This window comes from Ambystoma mexicanum, chromosome 3q (assembly GCF_040938575.1).
Source record: "Ambystoma mexicanum isolate Mex_15411 chromosome 3q, UKY_AmexF1_1, whole genome shotgun sequence".
In the NCBI taxonomy this organism is placed as follows: Eukaryota; Metazoa; Chordata; class Amphibia; order Caudata; family Ambystomatidae; genus Ambystoma; species Ambystoma mexicanum.
The window spans coordinates 153895032-153916141 of record NC_090926.1 but is presented as its reverse complement, the minus strand read 5'-3'; the positions used below and the strand labels follow the sequence as shown (position 1 = coordinate 153916141).

At 45.7% G+C, this 21110-nt stretch overlaps 1 protein-coding gene across 1 annotated transcript in view; it reads left to right on the top strand.

Annotated features, from left to right (window-relative positions):
• Positions 1 to 12554: 12554 nt before the first annotated feature.
• The window catches only part of CTDSP2 (CTD small phosphatase 2), a 214395-nt gene continuing 205839 nt past the window's right edge, over positions 12555 to 21110 (top strand). Inside the window, exon 1 of the mRNA XM_069653364.1 lies at positions 12555 to 13057. Within this exon, the coding sequence (XP_069509465.1) occupies positions 12994 to 13057 (64 nt within the window). The 5' untranslated portion in view covers positions 12555 to 12993. The remainder of the gene's footprint in view (positions 13058 to 21110) is intronic.

Genomic DNA, 21110 nt, shown 5'->3' with positions numbered 1-21110 from the left:
GGGGCAGATTCAAGGCCCACTACAAGGCAGTAATTGACACAGGGCCACTAAGGTGATGAATGGCTGTAACATAAATTGAAGGAAAGCCTGGGTACAGGCTTACTCCCTGCACCTGGCCTCATTATTCTGCATACTGCTAAGCGAAGTGGAAAAGTACGGGTGGGGTGATGCCCACCCAATCACAATGGACCAAGTAATCTAGGGTCCTATAGCTAGTAGAACCAATGAGACGTCATAATTTTAGTGATGTCCACAGTAGCTAATTTGAAGGTAAGCCTTAGATGCCCCACCTGACAGTGTTTACCCAATCCCCTTACTCCGTTACCATATACAGATATAGTACCTATAGTAAAGTCACCTTTCCTGAACCAATAGAATTGTATGCCAACTTTTAAGCGTTACACATCAATGATAAGTTTTTAGTTTAAATGTTATGATTTTTCTGAAGTTTTTGGATTTGTGAAGCGAGAGAGAAGATCACGCATCTGCTGATGTTCATGAGACTACCCGTTTTTTGTACTTGTCATTAAACAGACTCCCTTTGCCAAACTGTCGAGTTGTCATTATTGATTTGGTGTTGGAGTATATTTATCTGCACCCCCATCAATCTCACGGGTGCTGCTATCTCGTCTTAAAGTGCTTCTGGTTAAACCCCGACTCTATGAGCCGGTGGGGCTCTCAGAGCACACAACGTAGTGCAGAGAAGCCCTTTGATATCCTTGAAGTTGCAGGCAACAAGTCGAAGCAGTGAGTCAGCCCTGGCAGCCTCTCTCTGTCCATGCTGTACTTGTATCCTAGGAAGATGAAGGCGGTACCACTGCCCAAAGCCCTGGTTTCCATGCTTCTTGGGCTCGCACAGTGATCCTCCACCGCTCTCCCTCCTCGAAACGCAGTTTGTTCTAGTCCATGCGCTTTTGTTCTGCTGCATGTTTCTTTGCCTCACCGTTTTTCGCGTTTACAATTTAATTCACCCTTTCTGACATCACAGCCTCGTCCACTCTGACCACTGCCACTGCCACTACCCCTTCCTTTCTGACAGTTACTTCATTGACTCTTCCAGCTCCTGTAGTCTCTGCTACTACTCCTTTCACTACAACTCCTGCTACTACCACTGCTACTACTACAACACCTGTGTCCTAGTCCCTCTTTGCTTTTTATACTCTGATTGTTTTCGGGGGAACTCAGAACTAGACTGTTGAAAGTAGTTCCATGCCTCCTTCTGTGGTTTCCACACCCCAGTACTATCATTTCCATGTACCGGTGCTGCGTTTAATTGCCAAGTTAAAGGGGTGATGCCATCAAGTTCATCACATCATTCTATGTACTGCTCTGGCTTCCCTCTCTCAATAGACCAGTCTTCACCTTCTGGGTGGAATCAGTTATTTTGCTCTCCAATCTCCAGTGTGCACCCTTCTTAACCTCCAACACGCAAACTGCTCTTCCATAATCAATTTTCTTTTTTTCTTGATTTAAATGACATACAATTTTTACAAGTATTTCATCCATTAAATTTCATCCTTCTAAAAAATAGAGATAATCAGACAAGAAAAGAAAAACATCAGATGTTGGAAATCAAAAGCCCCAGGCGTCGTCGGTTTTTGGCCACGGCCAACGGGCAAAGTCAATTTACTTCTTTACGACTTTAAGGCTTTAAGTCTTGGAGTTTTAAGTTCTGAAAGAACTGTGAGACGGCTAAGACATAGGATATATCATCTCCTTCGATTAAACAAGGCCACCATTCATCTACGCTCCAAGTTTGCAGATCTTTAAATAGGTGGTTAACATGGGAATTTCTTAGAGCGGTTAGCCCACGCATGATAGTGGGAGGTGTCTGACAGTCTCTTTATGTTCCTTATTCCTGCAGAAACGACAGGCATCTTCCGATGCTAACCCTCTTACCGCTCTGATTTTATTTGTCATCAGTAGATTTAGCCGTATCCGTAAGAAGGTGTTTCGCAGGGTTGTATTTGGGAGCTTCTTCATGTAGTTTGGGAGCTTGTCTATTCCCCTGGTTATTGGGGGCAAATGTGTTATCAATTTGCTTCTGGATTCCAACAAAGTTGTCTGTATCCAGTCCCACTCTCTCAGTTTTTGTTTCGACTTGAGCGGATTTTGGGTTCTTCTTCAGAGCTGTTTATTACTTCCAGCATCTTCTTGTTACTTTGTAGCCAGCTCATCAAAAGGTTACTTTTTTTCCCCCCACAATTTCTATGTTAATGATACTCAGGACGTTTGGTTGTTTGCTGGTGATTGTTTTCCTGTACAACATCACTGCGTTCCAGTTTACCATAGATTGTAGTGATTGGAGATAGAGTTCCTGGCGTATCGATGTCACTGGTGTTGATGTTGGTAATTGTAACACTGTTCACCAGAAAAGGCCTTCCATGTGAGGCCAGTAGTCGTTTGGAAAGGTCGGTAAGGCGTCTGCGCCGTTTATCAATGATGGTACAACCTTTTCTTTATAGAATTGTATGAGCGGGATCGCAGAGAAACGGCCATATTTTCCATCAGTCGCTCCCGCTTGTAATGCAAGTCTTAGTTTTTTCCACTAAGTAACTTTGCATAGGGCCTTCACGTTTGCTGTAACTTAGAATCACCCCAGGTATCTAACTTCTTGGACCTGTTCAATTTTCTGTCCTTCCAATTTCCAGCGGAAGGTCTCCTTCCTCTTTGATTGTTTTTCCATGACCATATCTTTTACCTTTACTACTGTCGGAGGAAACGATCTGGTATTGGCGTCTGAGTCTTCAATATCTCATAGGTACGAGTTGAACAAGGTGGGTGTCACACGGGTCGCTTATATCCTCTTCTTCAAAAGAAATCTCTGTCTCAAATCCCTCCCCTTCCTCCTCACCTTTGTCTTTTCTCCTGGGTTTCCTTCCTTCTTTGTTACCAGGTCTCTCCTTTTTTTTATGAAGATAGGGACGGCCACGAGAGGACGCCACAGCGTCACCGTATAGATGGGGCGGTGGATAATCCCCCGTGACCGTCGGGAAAAAAGGGGAAAAAGCCAAAGGCTCAGAAAACCCCTATGAGAGACCTTAGGTAGATTCAGATCCGTCCGGTAACTTTGGAAACCCGGGACGATGCCATATGAGGTGATACAGAGATCCAGCGAAGGGCAGGGTATGGTAAACTGAAGCGTAGCAAGGGAAAGTTCATTCGTGAGGCAGAGAAAGTCCAGCGAACAAGTCAGGTCCGGTACACAGGTAATCGAGGCGTTAACAATTCAGGAGGCAGAAGCAATCCAGTAAGCAAGCAGGGTCGATGCACTGGAAATCCAAAAACGGAAGCAGAAAAGGGATATAGGAGGAAGAAAAGGGGGAAAGGAAAAGCGGAAAGGAAACTACAGTAAGAAGCAGCAAAACGGAAGGGAAAGAGTGAGAGAGGGAGAAGTGACCAAAGCCTGAGGGCGAGTAAAGGAAGGAACGGGAGGAGACCCGAAGGGAAAAAGAAGGGATACGGAGCAGAGGCGAAGGCAAGGAAGGTCAGAACCAGGAGGGGAACACAAACCGGAAGAAAAGCAATGGGAAATGCTGAGAACCACACGGAAGGGCAAATACACAGAGTGGGCAACCAAAGCGAAACCAAGGAAACGTTGCAACGCGTACGCGACCCGGAAGCAAAGGTATAAATGCTCCCGGTCGAGTACGCAAATGGAGGAACACTAGACCTGCACGTTACGTTTGGAAAGGCGTGACGGAACATTCAATGGCGAACAGCGGCGCCAGCGATTCCATACTCGCCATCCTCCCCAAGGTATGACAGTGGGAGATAGGGGGCACCCTTGTTTGACCCCTCGAACTGTTAGAATTACTTTTGACAGGGTACCTCCCCTGTTTAGGCGCACCCTCATTGATGTGTTTTGATGAAGGGCTTTGATTGGCTCCAGGATGTTATCAGGGCAGTCTCGTGATGTCAATTTTTTCTACAAGATCTCGGTTGACCTGCTCAAATGCTTGAACCACTTCAACAGAAGCGAGGTAGACTTTGGGGCTCACTTCTTGAATCTTGCCCTTTAAAGTGCTCAGCAGAAGAATGTTTGGTGATGTTCCTACATCTTTCACGAACCCTGATTGAAAAGGGTATTCATGTCCGGATGTTCTAGCCCAGGTTTCGAAGTTGTCAAGTAACAAAGACCCAAGACCTTGCCAATTATGTCCAGTAACTCTATGGGGTGGTAGTTTTTTGCTAGTTCTGTTGGACTACTTTTGATGTTGTCCATGAGGAAGGGATTGTTCTCGTTTCCACACAGTTGTTAATCACTTCATGGATAAAGGCAGCCCATTCTTGCGATTGTTCTTTTAAATCCGCATTGGTGATCCCGTCCGGGCCAGGGGCCCTAGAGGTGTTCAGGCGAAGTATTTTCTTTTTAATGTCTGCCAATTCCCAGGTGACACTCCATGGATTGTTATTTCTGTTCTTCATGGTTATTAGATGTTCCACTGGTTTTTGAAATAGGGAAGTGAAATGATCCATCCAAGCCTTTTCTCTGACATTATTGTCCAGAGCGTTGGTTTGATCTTTTGATGTTGTTTTGATTAGCATCCAAAATTCTCTGGATTTGACTGCACACTGTTTTCATGATTTCAGCGCCATCCGCTTGGTAAAGAATTGCCCGTTCTGATCTGAACCAGTTCTTATACACCTTATTTGCTGCAGTTACCCGTTCAAGGTGTTCGCGAGAGTTTGTCTTCTTTGCTAACCGCTTTATCCTTCTTAGTTTTTACCTCTCTGTCACCAGTTTCTTGTTAAATTCGTGTTGGTGATGTGTTAGTTTGCTGTTGTTCCACCTTTTTTTCTTCACTTGGTAAGCGGTTAGAAGTGGTTGGTAGTCAATGGAGCCTTTCAAACCTCCTTCTTGATTCTTTCTGCAGATATCGATGCGTTATAAGAATCAGTTAAGTGTACGCCTTATTCCGCAGTCAGTCTGAGGCATGTACCCTCGTGTCAGGCCTCCACTTCGGTCAATATTATCAGTCTAGACTCGCAGATTGAAGTCCATGCAACCTTCAGTAAATTTTGATCGCTGTTATTTGTTCTAATAATCTCATAATGGCTCCGTTTCGCCAACATTTCTCTTCAAACGAATATATGACCCAAGTTTGCACTTGGTTCGTTTTTTTCCCCAAGTTCGGAGTATGACACTATTTTTAGCTGTTAGGATTTGAACATTGCGTATATCTTGGGAGGCCATCAGGGACGACCATAGATGAACTTGCACCATGTTTAGTGGCACGTCTTTGAGATTTTGCTTTGTTTCTTTCATTGTCGAACAAATAGCGTTCAGATCTCCACAAATGATAATGAATTTCGGTTGGCAGATTGCATAGGCCTCTTGCAAGATGTTCTCAGCCATTTCTAGAAAATCATCATTTGTAATTACTGAGGGGTTCCAATAAGTGTTTATTAAGATCATGGCATCTCCTTCGTCTCTTTTACTTTGCGGATTTGCTAATGTCCAGTTTAGGAGAGACACTTGAAAGTGTGCGTTCGTTGTCATAGGTCTTATGTATTGAAATTCGCTCCCAGAGCGAATAGCGGTCAAGAGTCTGGAAGATGGGCGTCCTCTCAGGCCCTGTGCTGCTGGCGAAAGGTTAGTTTCGAAGCCATCCAAATATGGTTTTTTGGTTAACCATGTCTCCCGGAGACATAAGATGTCAAAGGCGCCCAAGTTGACATCACTAGGCTCAAAACGATGACCAAAGCCTCTGGTGTTCCAGGAGCCCATAGCTATTTGTGTGTCCACGGTGGTGGTAGTTGATCCCTCCAGGATGATGTGCTGTGGTTCAACGGGCCTTATGAATGGCTATCTTCTAGGTACTAAGGCTTTTGAGATCCGGGTCCATTTGCGTTTCTCGTTTTTTCCAACTTCTACACTTTGATAGTTAGACTGATCCTCATTTTCAGAATCGATTTCTTCTGGTTTAAAAGTTATTGTCAACTTCGGCAGCGGGCCCACTGGGGCTTGTCCAATCTCCAAGGGATCCTCGAATAACCCTCTCCTCTCCCATGTTTTCTCCGGCTGTCTCCCCCCTGTTCCTACTGATCTTGATCTGGTCTCGCTAACCAACTCTCCTCCTAAATCAGCTATATTGCTTTTGTCGGTTGAGTGGTCTTTTCCCCTTGTTCATTCTCTAGATGTTATCTTTAGGTTTTGGTTTGTCTTTATGTTCCCTCATAGGTCATGTTGGTCGCTGACCAATCCATTTTTATAGGCCGACTTAGTGCTTTTTTGGTCAAGTCCTGCCCCGCTTCCGGTCGGGCATTTGATTAAGTCGTATCCCAACATTGGGAAACTTTCCAATGCGATACTCAACATAGTGCGGATTATTGGCGATGCTATATGTAGGTATAAACAATCCCTTCTGCCAGAGGTACTGAATTCCACAATTTTGATGTTGTCTGTGCGGATCTGTCTTAAATTGGGAATACACTGGAACAGGGTCATAATGTTCTTGCTATTAAGGATCACCTAGTCCCGTTTGGTTCCCAGTCGTTCCAGTTTGAAAGTACATTCACTGTTCAGCTTTTTGCTGTAAGGAATGTATTGGTCTTTTTCTTTTCCGTGCTTTTTATTGGATCTTTGTTCATTATATTCTTTATTTCTACTGTTGAAGTTATAGGGTGAGTGGTTTGTCCTACTCCAGCGTTCCCGCAATTGTGTCCTTGATCTTTTCAATGGCCTTTTATTGGCTCTATTGTTTTTTGGCCTGACTCTGTCCATGTATTTGGATGCTTCAGTAGATGTTTTTGTGAGGGTAGTGACCTTGCCTTCTGCTTCGCTTATTGCTTGCGGCGTGTCTCTAGCTCCACTTGCGCATTTGTGATTTGATCGTTTTTCGCATCTCTCCACTACAGTCAAAAAGTTCTCATCTGGTTTTTCCTTGCCCAATTCCACAATGCCAGTGGTGGGAACCTTTTTTAGATCCTGTGCAATATTAGATGCTGGTTGAAGTTCTGATTCAGAAGCTTCCACCGAGTATTCCGTTATGTCTATATTGTCCATACTGGTTTCAGAGTCCTTGATCAAGATTTGCTGGCCGTCCGTTGAGTCTGTTTTTGAATCCAGCACTTGAGGATTTGTCTTCTCGCCTGAGAGCACCACTACCCAATTTCTATGGTACAATGTTGAACTCGGTTCAAGACCCTTAACTCTCTTTGCTTTTTAATTTCGTGTGGGCACTGTCAGGCAGAGCTTCTGCAGTTACTACTCTTCTTCCTTCATATTGCCTTTTTTCCATTCCTTGTGCAAAAAGTGGATAGGCAGTTGGTTCTTTGACCGTGGAGTTTCTATCCTGCTTTGAAGTGGCCAGCATAGGGAAAGAGCTAACTTTTACCCGCCTCTGTTTGTCTTCAGGCTGCCCCTGTTGTGCAGTGTCTAAACTGAGAACAGCATCTTCAAACTCAGATCCACGCAGCCGGGTCCTTTTAAAGGTTTTGATGGATTCTTTAAGTGGTTTGCAATGAGGGGTTGCTTTGTTGACTTAATTTTATTTGAACTTTGCTCTGTCTCAACTCTTACTGTTGTCAGAAAATCTTTGGGGGTAATGAAAGTAGATTGAGATCTGAAGGTTTTCTTGGGCTCTTCTTCGGTCTGAGAAGCTATGGAAGACTTATGAATTACAAGTAGTTCCGTGACTGGTTCTTGTTGCTGATTTGCTTCTGCGGTTTGACGAGAGTTTGTTGGAGAGGAGACCATTCCTCCTCTGGTTTCCAGCGCTGTGACATAACCTTCCAGATATTGCTGCCAGCGTTGTGAGGTCCTTCAGCGTGTCATTTATGGATTCATACAATTTACTGAAGGGTGCCAGATCTATAGTCACCCCCGACATTATGGCAAAGAGGTCAGGTTTTTTTGATGGTGTCTCCACCGTTTTGTGATAGTAAAGTCGATGATCTTCTATTATGTGGTGGTGAACGAGCGGTAAGGTTTCAAAGTTGCTTGCTGGTTGCTCTGAACTCTGCATTGTGATGGAAGCCGATTCCACATTCACTGGTTCTTCCTGATCTGCAAGATTACTTATTGCCACCTCAGAGGAAAATGCTTCCTGTATCTCAAGCGCTATAGGCAACCCATTACCACTTGAGACGGTTTCCTTTGTGCTGGGTGAAGCTATTGTTCTGAGGCCATCCGTTCGGGGGCATTCTCGTACAGTATCCTTGTTACTGCTCATACTGTATTGGTTATCAGTATGTGTTTTCATTAGGGGCGTGAGAACTGAACTTTTCGTCGAGGACGGGAGGCACTCCGAGTTAAAGTTGAGTGACTGAGCGTTATCTTCGCCCGGTCTCATGTCGCCCTCTCGATCCTTCAGGCCTGGGTCTTCAAAGTAGCGGATCTTGTTTATAACTGTAGCACTGGGAGTGTTGAATTTTGTGCCCACCCAGGCAAACCTATGAGGTGCTTGACTTGCCTGATATGTAGGAATTGATGCTCCTTCCAATATCTCGGCGTCTGACAGTTAATCCGAAGAGAGCTGTTCGGAAGATGCATATTTTTGAAAAAAGCAGGCCACAGAGCCTACAGGAGCTGTTGTCAAGGATCTTATTGGAATTATTTTCTGCAATAGTCTCTTTTTTTCTTGGTGTTTACAAACATTTTTGCCGATGACCTTAATGCGAAGTTTTTTACGCCTTGTTGTTTGGGTCTTAATTTGCTTATGTCTGATTTTTGGCCACTTCCGGCTGGCAGTTTCTGCTCTGTTGCAAATCCTCTTTTGGCAGCGTTTGGTGTCGCTTCTAGTAGCAAGACTTCTGTTCATTCCGTCGAGTTCAGGTGGTCCTGCGGGTCAACTTCTATATCCCCCTTATCATTTAAGATGACTCTATCCGCCGCTATCACAGAGGTTTCAGAGCTTTGCAAAAGTTCCTCGTCTCCCCTTTGTGCCTGCGCTTCTAACCGTGCAGGGTGTGGATCCAGCTGAGTTCCAGCCTTGATGGGCTGCAATTGCAGATTCAAACTGTCTGCCTGCGACTCCACCGTTTGTTCAAATTTCACCAAGGAGGACTTCAAACACCCACTTCCAGCCTTCTCCGTTCTCCCTCTTTCCGGCGAGCTAGTCCTGCAACCTCCCCCCTCAGTCCATGACTCTATGTTGAAGAGGGGGTTGTTAATACGGGAGCTGGGAGTAGAGATTTCAAAAGTTCATCTCGCCCGCGGGGGAGGTGTTATAATTGTGTGTGTGTTGCTTGGTAAGAACTGCAGCGTGGTGGATTTATCGAGGTTTTGGGTTCTCATACCTGCTTCCGTTTTTAATTGTGTAGGCGGCGGTGCTGATGCGAGCCTCTTAGTACGAAAAGCAGTTTTCAGAGGGCTCCTCTGCTCCATACCCAGCTATACCCGTTGGGGGCGCTGGCTTCCAAAGGCGTCTCCCCTCTTCCTCCATTCTCACTTCTGGCTCTGCTTGTTCGGAATGCCACGGACTGCGGCAGAATGCTTTCGCCTCCGCTGCCAACTCTGTGGACGCTCCACGGCGCGAAGGGGGTTTTCGTGAAAATGTCCTCCTCCTCAGGCAATGAAGGTAGCAAACAGACTACCAAGGGTCCAAAACAAGGAAAGTAGAGTGCGGCAGACTGCTTCCACCTCTGCTGCCAATCCTTCTTTCCTAAGGGCATCCCATTATATTTCCCCTGTAGCTCCACACCTTGATTTGTCAAAGAGGAATGCCTTTCCATAGAAGCAAAAAGGGTTGCGGGGGACTTACTCTTTCTGAAGAGAAGCTAATTTAGTTTTTCATGCTCTCATTGCTGACTCAGCTATGCTAACGTAATCAAATGTATTTTTGTTTTTTGATGTCGAGGCAAATATTTTGATGCTACATGGTGGAATTTTGAGAATTTTATGCATGTTTGCCGTTTTTTTGCGATTTACAAAGTGACAACATAAATCCCTTTCAAGATTCTGTAAGAGCTTACTTGTATCTACAAACTGTCCAAATATGGGGGTCAATCTGATTGTTTATTGCGATGAACCAGTACATTTTTTTTGCACATTTGAGGTGAGATTTGTGTTCATGTAAAGACGTTGGGGTTTATTTGGTGTGCACTTAAAGCAGTTATCCACAAGAGGGCAGAAACAATATTCACCTAAGTATTCCTTCTGGAACTCACCACTATTCACAGTAAATGGTCTTGGTTGTACACATCTTCAATGGGCTTTAACTTAACGTTGACTAATTTAAGGCAGCTGGCTGATGCCGTGCATCTGACCTGATCTGTTAACCTTTCAAGAGTAATGAATTTTCATGAGTTTGCATTAAATAGAATCATTGAAGGCGGGGTCTGGTGTCATTAATGAATGCCTTAAGAAGAAATAACTTGTTTACATGTTCTGAAAGCCTGCATTGTGTACGATGGATGAGCATCTCGGATCCTCCTAAAAGCTATCTACCTGGCTTGACTATAATCTGTAATTATGTTCTATCAAGTTCCAACTGGACAGGAGGCTCTGAACCTTCCTGTATCCAAGTCTAAGTTTCTGAGCTAAGCCATGCTTGGAAATGTAAAGACGCAAAGTGTTTGCAATTATGTTTCTCATCAGTTGTGAATTATAGTGTTAATCGCCAGGTTCAGGCATGCCATTTCAAATCACTAATGCAAGAATCCCGAGTAAATACATGTGAGAAATGTATTGAACTGTAACACTGAGTCTAGCCCTACCATTCACAATGTTACTTTATGCAAATGAAATCTTCCAGTCTGAGAAAATACATTTTTTTTAATGTCACACAATTTTAATTTTTGGTTTCCTGCGCTGGATCTTTTATGTTCAGGAAATCACCTACATGTCAGAGATGTGTTTTACCAAGAAGACACGCACAACACATATTCAAGATGGGCATTGAGGAATATACATTTCCGATACATTTTCTGTGTTCTGCAAAATGGCTAAAAGAAAATATGTCGCTGTACATTGCTATTATGAATCCTGCCTATGAAAAATGTCAACATTTATTTTCCAACATTTGGGCATGCTCCATAATTGGACATGTGCCCATTTTAATGTGGAAGCAAACAAGAGGCTGAAATCCATAATAAGAGCCGAAAATTGTACATTTCATTTATCATGCTCTTGCCAGGAAGGCCTTTCTCATTCTGTTCATTTTCAGGCCTCATCTTGATTATCTATAAAATATGCTACATTACACCCCTCCAATTAAAAAATTCACCATGACGACACTGGTGGCTGGTACATTTGGTGGCAGGCGCCAGGCACCAGCAACTTGTTTCTACGCTAGGTGAAAGATTTAAGCTTTGATTAAAAATCATACTAGCTTTCACCTAGCACAGCGTGCACATGCCCCTGTAGTGGCATGACCATCACCACCGCGAGGCAAGAGTGGTGTGAGGGTTAGCAGAGATGAGTTTTATACAGCGCATAACCGAATGCCTTACCTGAACACTTGCTGGCTGAGAAATTGGTGGCACTGTATTGAGAGGAGCTGGCTTCTCTCTGAAGGATGGGCAGTTTGCTTCAGCGCTCATTTGTCAGGAAGCTTGTTCCATAATCTAGCATGGTCACAAAAAAAGGTCGTTTGCAGAAACTTTGGGCGCTCTTGAAATGACGCTAAACGCAACGCCTTTTTAACATGCAGTATGTGGTTGGTTTATTGGCGAAGTCTTCCAGAGTTCGTGTTTTGCAGCCATGGACATGCAATGGTGCATTGTTGTATGCAACGCGTCTATGCATTAAATTACCCAAATCAATGACACAGAGTTTTTGAGGAACATGTGTTCCAACCATTGCAGAGAAGGCGAGGGGGCATACATGCCAACCCTTCCGAGTTCGGTGGGAGACTCCTGATTTTTTCACCAAGTATTTTTCTATTTTTTTTTTTTACTTTCTCGCTCCTCAAATATGTTACCCCAACTCAATCAAATGGGGAAAATTCCCTTCTCTCAATTTCTGTTACAAAATGACCCCCCCCCCCCCAGCTGTGGCAAAATGTTGGCATGCATGTTGAGGACTCCTGCTTCCCACATATTTTTGGTAGAAAAGTGCGTAGGTGTCAGAGCAAATCATTGCGCAAATCGTGGACGGACGGTCGTCCATTGTTTTGGGGGGGGGGTGGAGAGCTCTCGTGGTTGGTGGCGTTCAAATTGACAGTTGAAAAACCTAAACGTGTGATGTAACCTGTATCCTTAACGCGTATATACTGTACGGTCACCCTCTGCTACCGATACCGCTGCCTGTAAGAGGTCTTGCCCTCAGGAGCGCTTCGCGCGTTAGGCTGAGGCTGCCATGTTGGTTTTGCTTGCTTTCTTCTCCCGCACCATCTCCTATCAGGGGGTCAGAGCCCGTCTGTGCAGCTTGTCAAATGCTACACTGTAAACTGTAAACAGCAAACCCTAAACTCCCTACTCCTCCCTTGCCCCCACCAACCTCTGCCCAGGAATGCTGTTAGGTAAACAGTGCATAGTAAAAATGTTTCCCTCCCTCATCCGCCCACTGGCCTGGCAGCCAATCACAGGGGCCTGCTGTTTCAAGTCCCCCCGTCCCCAGTCCTCTGGGCTGCAAAAAAACAAAGCAGATTTTGAGCAAAACCCTCACATTTTGCCCCTGCCAATCTAACTGCAGTGACATTCGTTTGCGAGCCAAGGACCTCCAGGGACCCGAGGGATGCGCCAGCGAGGAAGCCCGTCTCCCGAACAGCTTGTTTATCTATAGTAGAAAAGGGGACCTTGAAACTGCTCATGTCCCATTTCCCCCTCTGTTGTTTTGCTTCGCTCGCTCGGATTCTCCATGTTGGACCAATTCTGAGATCTGGGGAACTGCCTTTTTTCTGCTCGTGCAATATACCCCCCACCCCTCTTCTGCCCCCTAAGAAAAACCCCAGTAGACCGAGGGGAAAAAAGCCCCCCTCCTCATCGATTTTGAAGAGCAGAGCCTCAAAATCAAACGGAGCGGAAGAGGAGGAGGAGGAGGGGGGAAAAGATCTTTGAGAGAAAAAAAAAGACAAGGAAAGGATCCTGGTTCTGTGTCATTGTTAGATGGAAAGCGGCTCTATCATCACCCAAGTGCAGCGAGAGGACTCACTGGCGCTCCCCAAACAAGGTAAGAAACGCAGAAGATAACTTTCTAGTCGGAAGGGAGGTGGGGCAGTGGATATTTGTCGGAGGAATTGGGGGGATTGTGCTTCCGCCTTGTGGTTTTTTTTTTTTTCCTCCTTCTATTTCTCATGCTGAGAGAAAACGTTTTGAAGGGGACACCTTATCGGTTTCATGCTGGGCTCAGCCACTTTCAAGCATCTGCGATCATACGTGTACCCCCGCCCCCATTTTCTTGGATTTACCTCCATTTTATCTGTATTGGCGGTCCTGTGCATTCGATTTGTAAAAAGATCGGACATTACCTATGTTTGTGATTATGTGTATATATACACATATTCATAACCACCGCGAGGATGGTGATTGTGTTGCTATGCTGTCGATTGTTTTTTTTTTTTTTTGTCGGTTATCGTTTATATGGATTGTGGCTGATGAGGTTGTTAACAGCCTGTCACTGCTTTGGTGATAGGCTCCTATTTTTTTTTTTATTTTTTAGTTTGCAATATTGGCGTTTGTGATTTCTGTGCGAGTTTGTCATCCTTCACACGGGCACATACAATCCACATATGTGACATTTGCCTCTCGAAACCTATCCATCCGAACCCCCATATGGTATTTGACGGGTGCCCGTAACTAAAAGGTTGGGTCTTTATGTGTTAAAATGAAAGGTTACCGCGTTTCGTTATGTTTTCCTTTGTCAAACTAATCGCAGTCTTATTTTGTGACGGGGCTCGTGCGTTAAAGGAGTACATTAGTACACCTGGCCGTGTGTTTTGATGCTCTATGCCGGAAAAGCCAGAGCGGTTTGAATGTAAACAAAACTCGCAACGGTTCCAAAAAATGTCCCCAGAAATTTGAAAATAGGAGCGACAAATCCTCTGGTAACAGGTAGTGTTGGGCTGGTGACAGCATGCACAAGTAAAAGTAACACGACATGCCCCTAGCATCGCCCCTGTCCCGCATTCCAGGGTTAATCGCGGCTCTGCTGCAGTCTATACGGTGCTAGCGCCCGTAGACAGTTCTACGTGCCCCGCCAATTGAAACGCCCCACAGCAAGTTAATCTAACCAGGAGACCCGGGGTGCTTAAATGTAGCTTCTACAGAAATGCAGAAGGGGAGTGAGTCCGGTGCATACGTGTGTAACCATTTTGAGGGGATGGTGGCGGGGAGAAGCCACGGACGCTGCTGTTGCTAATGGATTCAGCTATCCCGAGCCCCCCCCCCCTTTAAAAGCATAATTTGGACATTCGACCCAAAATACGGGCAATCTTCAGACGATGGTCGACTGGCCTTGCGGGAGGCGTACCAGACAGAGACAGGGAGGGGAGGGGAGGGGGGGCGAAGCAGCGGGAAACTGCCATTCGTAGACCCAGTGTTGTGGTTTTGCTTCGTGGCCCGCCTGACACTACTGACTTGAGGGCGTGTCTCTGGTGACAGAGTGTGGATGTTGTCAGGAAAATGTGTTTTCCTCCAAAGGTTTTCAATTAACTGCTTAACTAGCATTCGCCCCCAACCTGTTTCATAAAGTATTTTTCTAAATGGCTGTCATATTTGAGAAAATATCGTCCTGTTTTCCAGATGTACTACGTTTTCGTATGAGTCTGCCTCCATGCGCTTTCCCATCCCAGATGAAGAAGTGGCCGCGATGTTCACCAATATGTTTATGAACGTGTCGCGCTGCAGCCACCCAGAGAGTGTGTCTACCAGACACACATATTGCAATTATGGGGTTTCCGCGCCCACGATGTGGATCTGGACGCTCCAGTGTTAATTTGACATAAATCCGCGATCCTCTCTGAGCGGTGGCCCTTGGCCCCGGGGGTGGCTGCAATCTGAATGGTTGTGGTGCGAGGACCATATTAAAACAGACCAAATTCAGGTCCTCTTAAAGAGGGGCAGCCGAGTGGAAAGCGCAGGATGGCCGGAACGGGCACCCGATCTGATGGCTCTTTCCCCATGCCCGAGGGGGGAGCGGTAGAGGCAGGGAAGTTTATCAACCCCGGCGCCACCCTCCTTTTTGTTGCGTGTAGTGCAAAGGGGCCAGCGCCCATGGAGGACGCACTCGGAATGTCGGCCTCTTTTGGGTTGGGTCTCGCCACAGTTCATTTAATTGGGGGTCATCGATCATTTTTTTGTGTTGGGGGCGTTCGGGTATGTTTATATAGTTCTGGAAAACCACCCCCGAGCGGTGCTACTCGCGGGTAACCATGGAGCGCAGAGCGCAGCGCTTGACTACCCTGGCATCACCCCTGTATCGAGATGAGGCCTATCCAGAAAATGCTGTACTACGAAGACGGCATGTTCACTTTGTTGCATTTTCTTCTCGTAGGAATCTCGCGAGCCCTTGCTACAAGCAAGAGGCGCCGAACTTCTCAATGCTGTGTGCTGTTTACCAGGCGATAGAAAGTTATCGGATCTTGTGAATCTATATTACCACCCAGGATATTGCATAAAACCTCTCGTCGGAGAATACTGCCCCTCTCTGGCTCTATCGTGCAACAGGCTGGAGCGCAGCCCAGTGCAATCGTTTTTCTCTCGCTCCCTTTGCAGAAGTGGTAGGACTTAAGTCCTTCGGCCAAGACCTGCACAATTATAGTGCCTGTTGTTTAGATTTTCTTTGGGATGTGCTTACTGGCCTGGCATCAAGAAAAGTAAGTGGGCTTAGCATTCGTCAAGGGACCTACAGGTCAATGCTCAAAGGGCTGCCTTGATGGGTGTGTAGCGGGCCAGTGTGCACTAGTAGGAACTAGGTTTGAAGCATATGCTTTATACTAAGCTCCTTGGTAGCAACTACTGAAACCACGCGATTTGGAATGTAATACAATGCATATTGGTTTATGTAGCGCAGCGTCTGCTATCTTGCATGGCTCGGTAGTTAGTCATACAAGAGCTTGGTGCGAGTCCCGGTTGTGATGAGTACAGGCTGGAAGTAAAAGCTCCTATGTGCCACTTTGTTTTATGGTAATTGATAGCGGTGACCCAAGTCCTATTCACTCCCAGTGCTGGCATAGTGGCAGAGCCGCTGGCTTCTAATATGCGTGTGTTCATAAATGGGGGTAGTATTGTGGCGCCATGCAGAGAACCGTGAGGTGACTAAATGCTGGCAGGTCTTAGGCTGCAGCGTGCATGCGGTGTATGTAGTTAAAGGTGGGACATGGAGAAGGTCAGTAGGTTGCTTGTAAGTAGAGGAAGGAGTCCAGTATTGGATGATGCTAAGACTGCTAGGCAGTGGTAGTTTCAGCATGTTTGAGCTCCCTAGTGCCTGCCTGATGAGGCTTGCAGGTTGGTGTCGAAAGCCCTGTTTTTTTTTTGGTGGGTGTACCAGACTGATCTGGCAGGGTGGGATTAACAGAGAGGTTGTGATGGAAGGATGCAGTTCAAATCTCTTGTCCCAAGGGAAGGTTCCTTGTGTTGAACCAATCGGATCGCTACAATCGGATCGCTACAGTCTCTGGTTGACGCAGGTCCGGCCAATGCTCGATGGGTGGTATTGAGGTTTTAGGTCTGTTATGGAGTACACGGGGTGAGCCTGGTTTGTTTGAGTAGGGCCTCAGTGTTTTGGGGTGTTGTGCTCAGTGGAAGGTGGTTGGAGTCTGCAGTCGTTATGGTTGGTGTGAGTTAAACTTCGAGCCAACCTAATTGGATCTGCTAGTTGAAGAATGCAGAACCGTGTTGTTTTGTTGCTATTCAAATAGTGAGTCTGTTGTAATCTACTTTGGGGTGTACCTATCCCCTCATAAATCATCTATGCCTGCCCAATGCCATTTCAAGGAGGCTATAAAGAGGAGAAATTGAATAAAAGTTGGATAAGCTGATAAATACAAGTGCAGATTTCATTTTTGATAGCAGACACTTATGGGCCGTATGCCAATCAGTCTTGGACCTGCCATCAGTGGGAGCGTTAGAGGCGATGTCCCATCTGAGTAGGAGCATAAGCAGCCCTAGACGTGTTTCTTCTTGGTTGGTCTCATCTGCGAGGCACAGCTTGATTACCTTTGAAACCTTGTTGGGAACTGGGATGGAATTGGAACCCTAGTCTCAAGCTTTCAAATGAGAGCAGACAAATCTCCTCCCTGGCGATTGAGCGTGTTTATAGATCCAGTACCTGGGGGAGTATTTATGCAGCCCATGCAAAAGTCACATTTTGTCTAATCTAGCATCCCCTTTTGTGGGATGGCTGTTTGCTCACTAGGTAATAGTTGCCTTCTTGTAGCTCTGGCTATACTTTTGAGGACGTAGCTTTTCGGGCATCTTCTTCACTGTTTTATTTATTTATTTATTTATTTATAATATGCTTATTGCCAGCGAGTGGTTTCTAAGCGCGGGTTTGGGATTCGAACTTGTTGTGCCGTGTTGCATGGCAAACTCATTGCCCCGGAGATATCCTTCCTCCTGGAGGAGACGGTTGTTGAAGACAGTTGCATCTAAGAAGAGATTTTTAGGGGGAGATGGAGGGAGGGAGGGGTGTGTGTGTGTGTGATGCTCAGTGCCCAAAAACTCGCATGACACAATCCCATTCTTTAGTAACTAAGTTCACTTCGTTAATTATAGATGGGTTGGGTTTCTTTGCCTTTGTCCATGGTTGCTGCTTCTGTTCCCCTCTTAGTGGTTAACATGGCTTAATAACTTTTGACGATTCTACGATGCAAGCCAGAGCTGTACCCCAAGTATTCATTTGTGTTTTATTAATTTACTTTGCACAGTTGGATTCTTGCTCCCCCTTTTCCCCTCGTCCCTCAGCTACCCCCTGCTGTTGGGAACTACCATCACATTTGCCTGGCTGCCCTTTCGATTCTTATTTTAAAGAGTCGGTGGAAAGGAGCAGGGCAGCAGAACTTTCTGTAGTTACTGTTGCAGTTCACAATCCTCTTCCTAAATTGTCACTGTTTTAAAACTGACCATTGCTGCTCATTGCCTGGTGCAGCGCTGTGCGGAGCAAGCATGAAGGCTTGCGGTTTACATGGGGAAAGAGGACCTTCACAGGGGGATGGGGGGGGGGCATGCGCCCTAACAGCAGTACTTGTTATTATTGAGTTACAGCTTTGCCTTTAAGGGGTTCTATATAAGGGCACATATTCAGAGTCATTTTCCAACCCGTAGTTAGATTTTAATTAACCAATTTAGTGTTTGTTGCATGTCCACCACCCTAGAACCCGCCTCGCAACTCACCCTTAACTGGAGCCTACCAACTACTTTTGGCTCGCTCTTCCAAGTCCCGTGCTTCTAGATTACATTGGCCCCACTCCGTTAGCAAGCATTCATCTATTGATAGAAAAACGCCAATCTCCATTGGCTAAAGTGGAATTGAACCCAAAACAGTTTGTCCTCGGGCTTTTCGCACGTTCGACTGGTTGAGAGGCAGGGGTGTTCCTATGTCTGGAAAAGACCCGGGGCTATGCTAATGTTGTAACTGTCCGGACTGGGGGCTGGCTAGTCTTTTGGTTGCAGCTCCTGAGATTCTATCCGGGGCTACAACCAAAAGACCAGGGGCTATAGCCCCCTTGCCCCCGCCCCCCAGCAACGTCTTTGTTGAGAGGCATGGAACTGTATGCTTTTGATCGGAATGATGTTCTGCTGCTGTTCCTCTTGGGGACGAAGTCTCGTTTTGCGAGCTCCTTGTCAGTGATGTGTAGTGTTTATGGCAAAACCTGAAGACGTACAGAATGCTGTTCAGGCAAAACCAAACTGGAGGAAACCCTGGGTGTGTGGCTGCCATATTTGTTTGCTTGCGTTCACAGCGTCTTTGGGACCGAGCATTCAGCCTTGCTTTTGGCGTAGGTAGCGCTTAATAGGGAGGGGAGAGGCTCCACCACTGCCAGTTGCGTTCCGTCACCAACCGTACACTGCCATCCTCGCACATGGTGATTCTGGGCCTCAAAATTGCCACTAGCCATTGGCTACTGATCATTAACTCATGGTCTGTTGTGCATGTGGAGAGTAGAGGCGGCAAGTGACTTTTTAATACCGGCTAGTTGCCTGCACCTTGATTTTTACTCCTTGTCAACCATGGGGAATAGCTTTAGCTTCTAGATATCGCTTTAGCTCCACAATTCGTTTTTGACGCTTAGGTAGTGTTAATGCACCATCTATTTGGCGAAATAGTTTTGGCTCAAAGGAAGCACCTCATACATGGTTTCGTTGCCTGTCTGTTGTTTTAGCTCCAGGGGGTGCCAGGCACGTGTCGTGCAAAATTAAAGCACACACTGAAAATAATAAGCGAGGCTGGGGAGAGTTTCTGGTCTCTCTGCCTTGTATACGGGACGCAGCCTGAGTGGCACAAGTATCACTCTTTAGCAAAGTGGAAACGTTTGGCTTTGCCAGTTTTACTTAATGTATCCATCGAGCAACGGTAAACTATCAATCTTTTTTCTCTGTATCATGTTCAAATTTCAAAATAAATCATGCACTGATTATTGCTGTGTTTTATGACTTGCAATGAGGCCTCTTTGGGGGGTGAAGTATGCAGCTATAGGTCCGTGGCTAGTCAAAACGTGACCCGAACTCCCGCCTCTTAACATTTTTTCATTTATTTCTCGTCTTCAGCAGCGCCAATGATGGAAGATCGCGCATGCCCAGTTCAGTGATTCTTCTCGAGGCAGCTGCTGTTTTCGTTCTCGTAAGAAATAGCCGCGCATGCGCGGGCAGCGTGTGGCTTCGCCCAGATACATATGGCGCGTCTTGTCTGCCCGCGGAGTCCTGCCACAAAACCTTGTCCAAAGCTGATCATTTTCTACTCTTTATTAGTTTGTGAATGTTAATTGTCAGAACGTCTGCTCTGCTGTTGACCTCCCACGTCAATGAGAAAGAAGCCCCAAATGTCCCAGGCCCGTTGCTACTGAACTTGGCTTATTTTCGCTACTCGATCCCTGGCCCAGTGCCAAATAATAAGAGGGTAAACGGGGAATGGCTGTGGAAGGGATCTGCTTCGATCACAAAAACTAAAAACTTGAAGATACACAGTGGCAAACTCGCTCCATAAACAGGCCCCGGAAAGAACGGACGAACAGGCGCCGCACTGTGCATTGCGTGTATTTATTTGCATAACCATGTAAACAGATAAGCCAAATACTTCAAATAATATTTAAACCACTAATACAAAATGAGTGGCTTTTAGTTCCACGTATTCAACGTGTATTCACAGGAATTAAGTATTTATAGGCAGACTGAAACCTATATTTGAATTTAAGAAAAAAAATCCGAAACAAGAACTGCGCTTTTACATTTTTCTCTACCAATATTTAGACTCCATGTATTATTGGCAAAGCCAACAGTTTTGTTTTTTGCATGGGTACATTTTGTTTTTGGGTATTTACATTAAATCCCTGGCTACTTGCATCACATGCCAACTATTGCCACGCAATGTCGTGTACACATGTTAAGTATTCTCTCTAAATGCTAGGTACTCGTGTAAACTCATAATTCCAGAGATCCCCACTCTATACCAGGTGCTTGTACCCAATTGCGTACAGTGTCACCAAAAGCTGTGGCACTCTGGCCAAATGGCAGCAGTTGCCCACAAATGCCATATTCACAGATTAACATGGCAAACGATCTTAAGTACCCACAGCAGTGCCAGGTCTTCGAATAACGTTTCCACAAAATGCCCATATACTCCCACCAAGCCCGGCGTTCATCAAACCCCAGATAATGGCAGGTTTTGCCATGCCCTCCAATCCGAAGCTTGGTATTTCCATGCAATGTCAGATTATCATATCCTATACAGTGCATTGCAAATTCTTTCGTTATCTGCCTTTGGAGGACAGGCACGCCGTTGCATTTCAGGAATTCTCATCAAATGCCAATGTACGTGCATAATATGCCAACTATTGTTAGCAGATGCCAGGTTTTCTCATCAAATGCCAGACATGGGTGTGACCTTGAAGGCGTGAGTACTTGCATCATATATCAGCTGTTGCCAGTTATTACCGGATACTCCCCTGGCATCAGAATAAACAGCATATACTGGGAAGTTCTGTATTTCACTGTATTCCCCAAGCCACACCACAAAGGAAGAGGGTCCAGCAAGGTGGGTGGGATAGGATGAATGTATCTGCAATGGC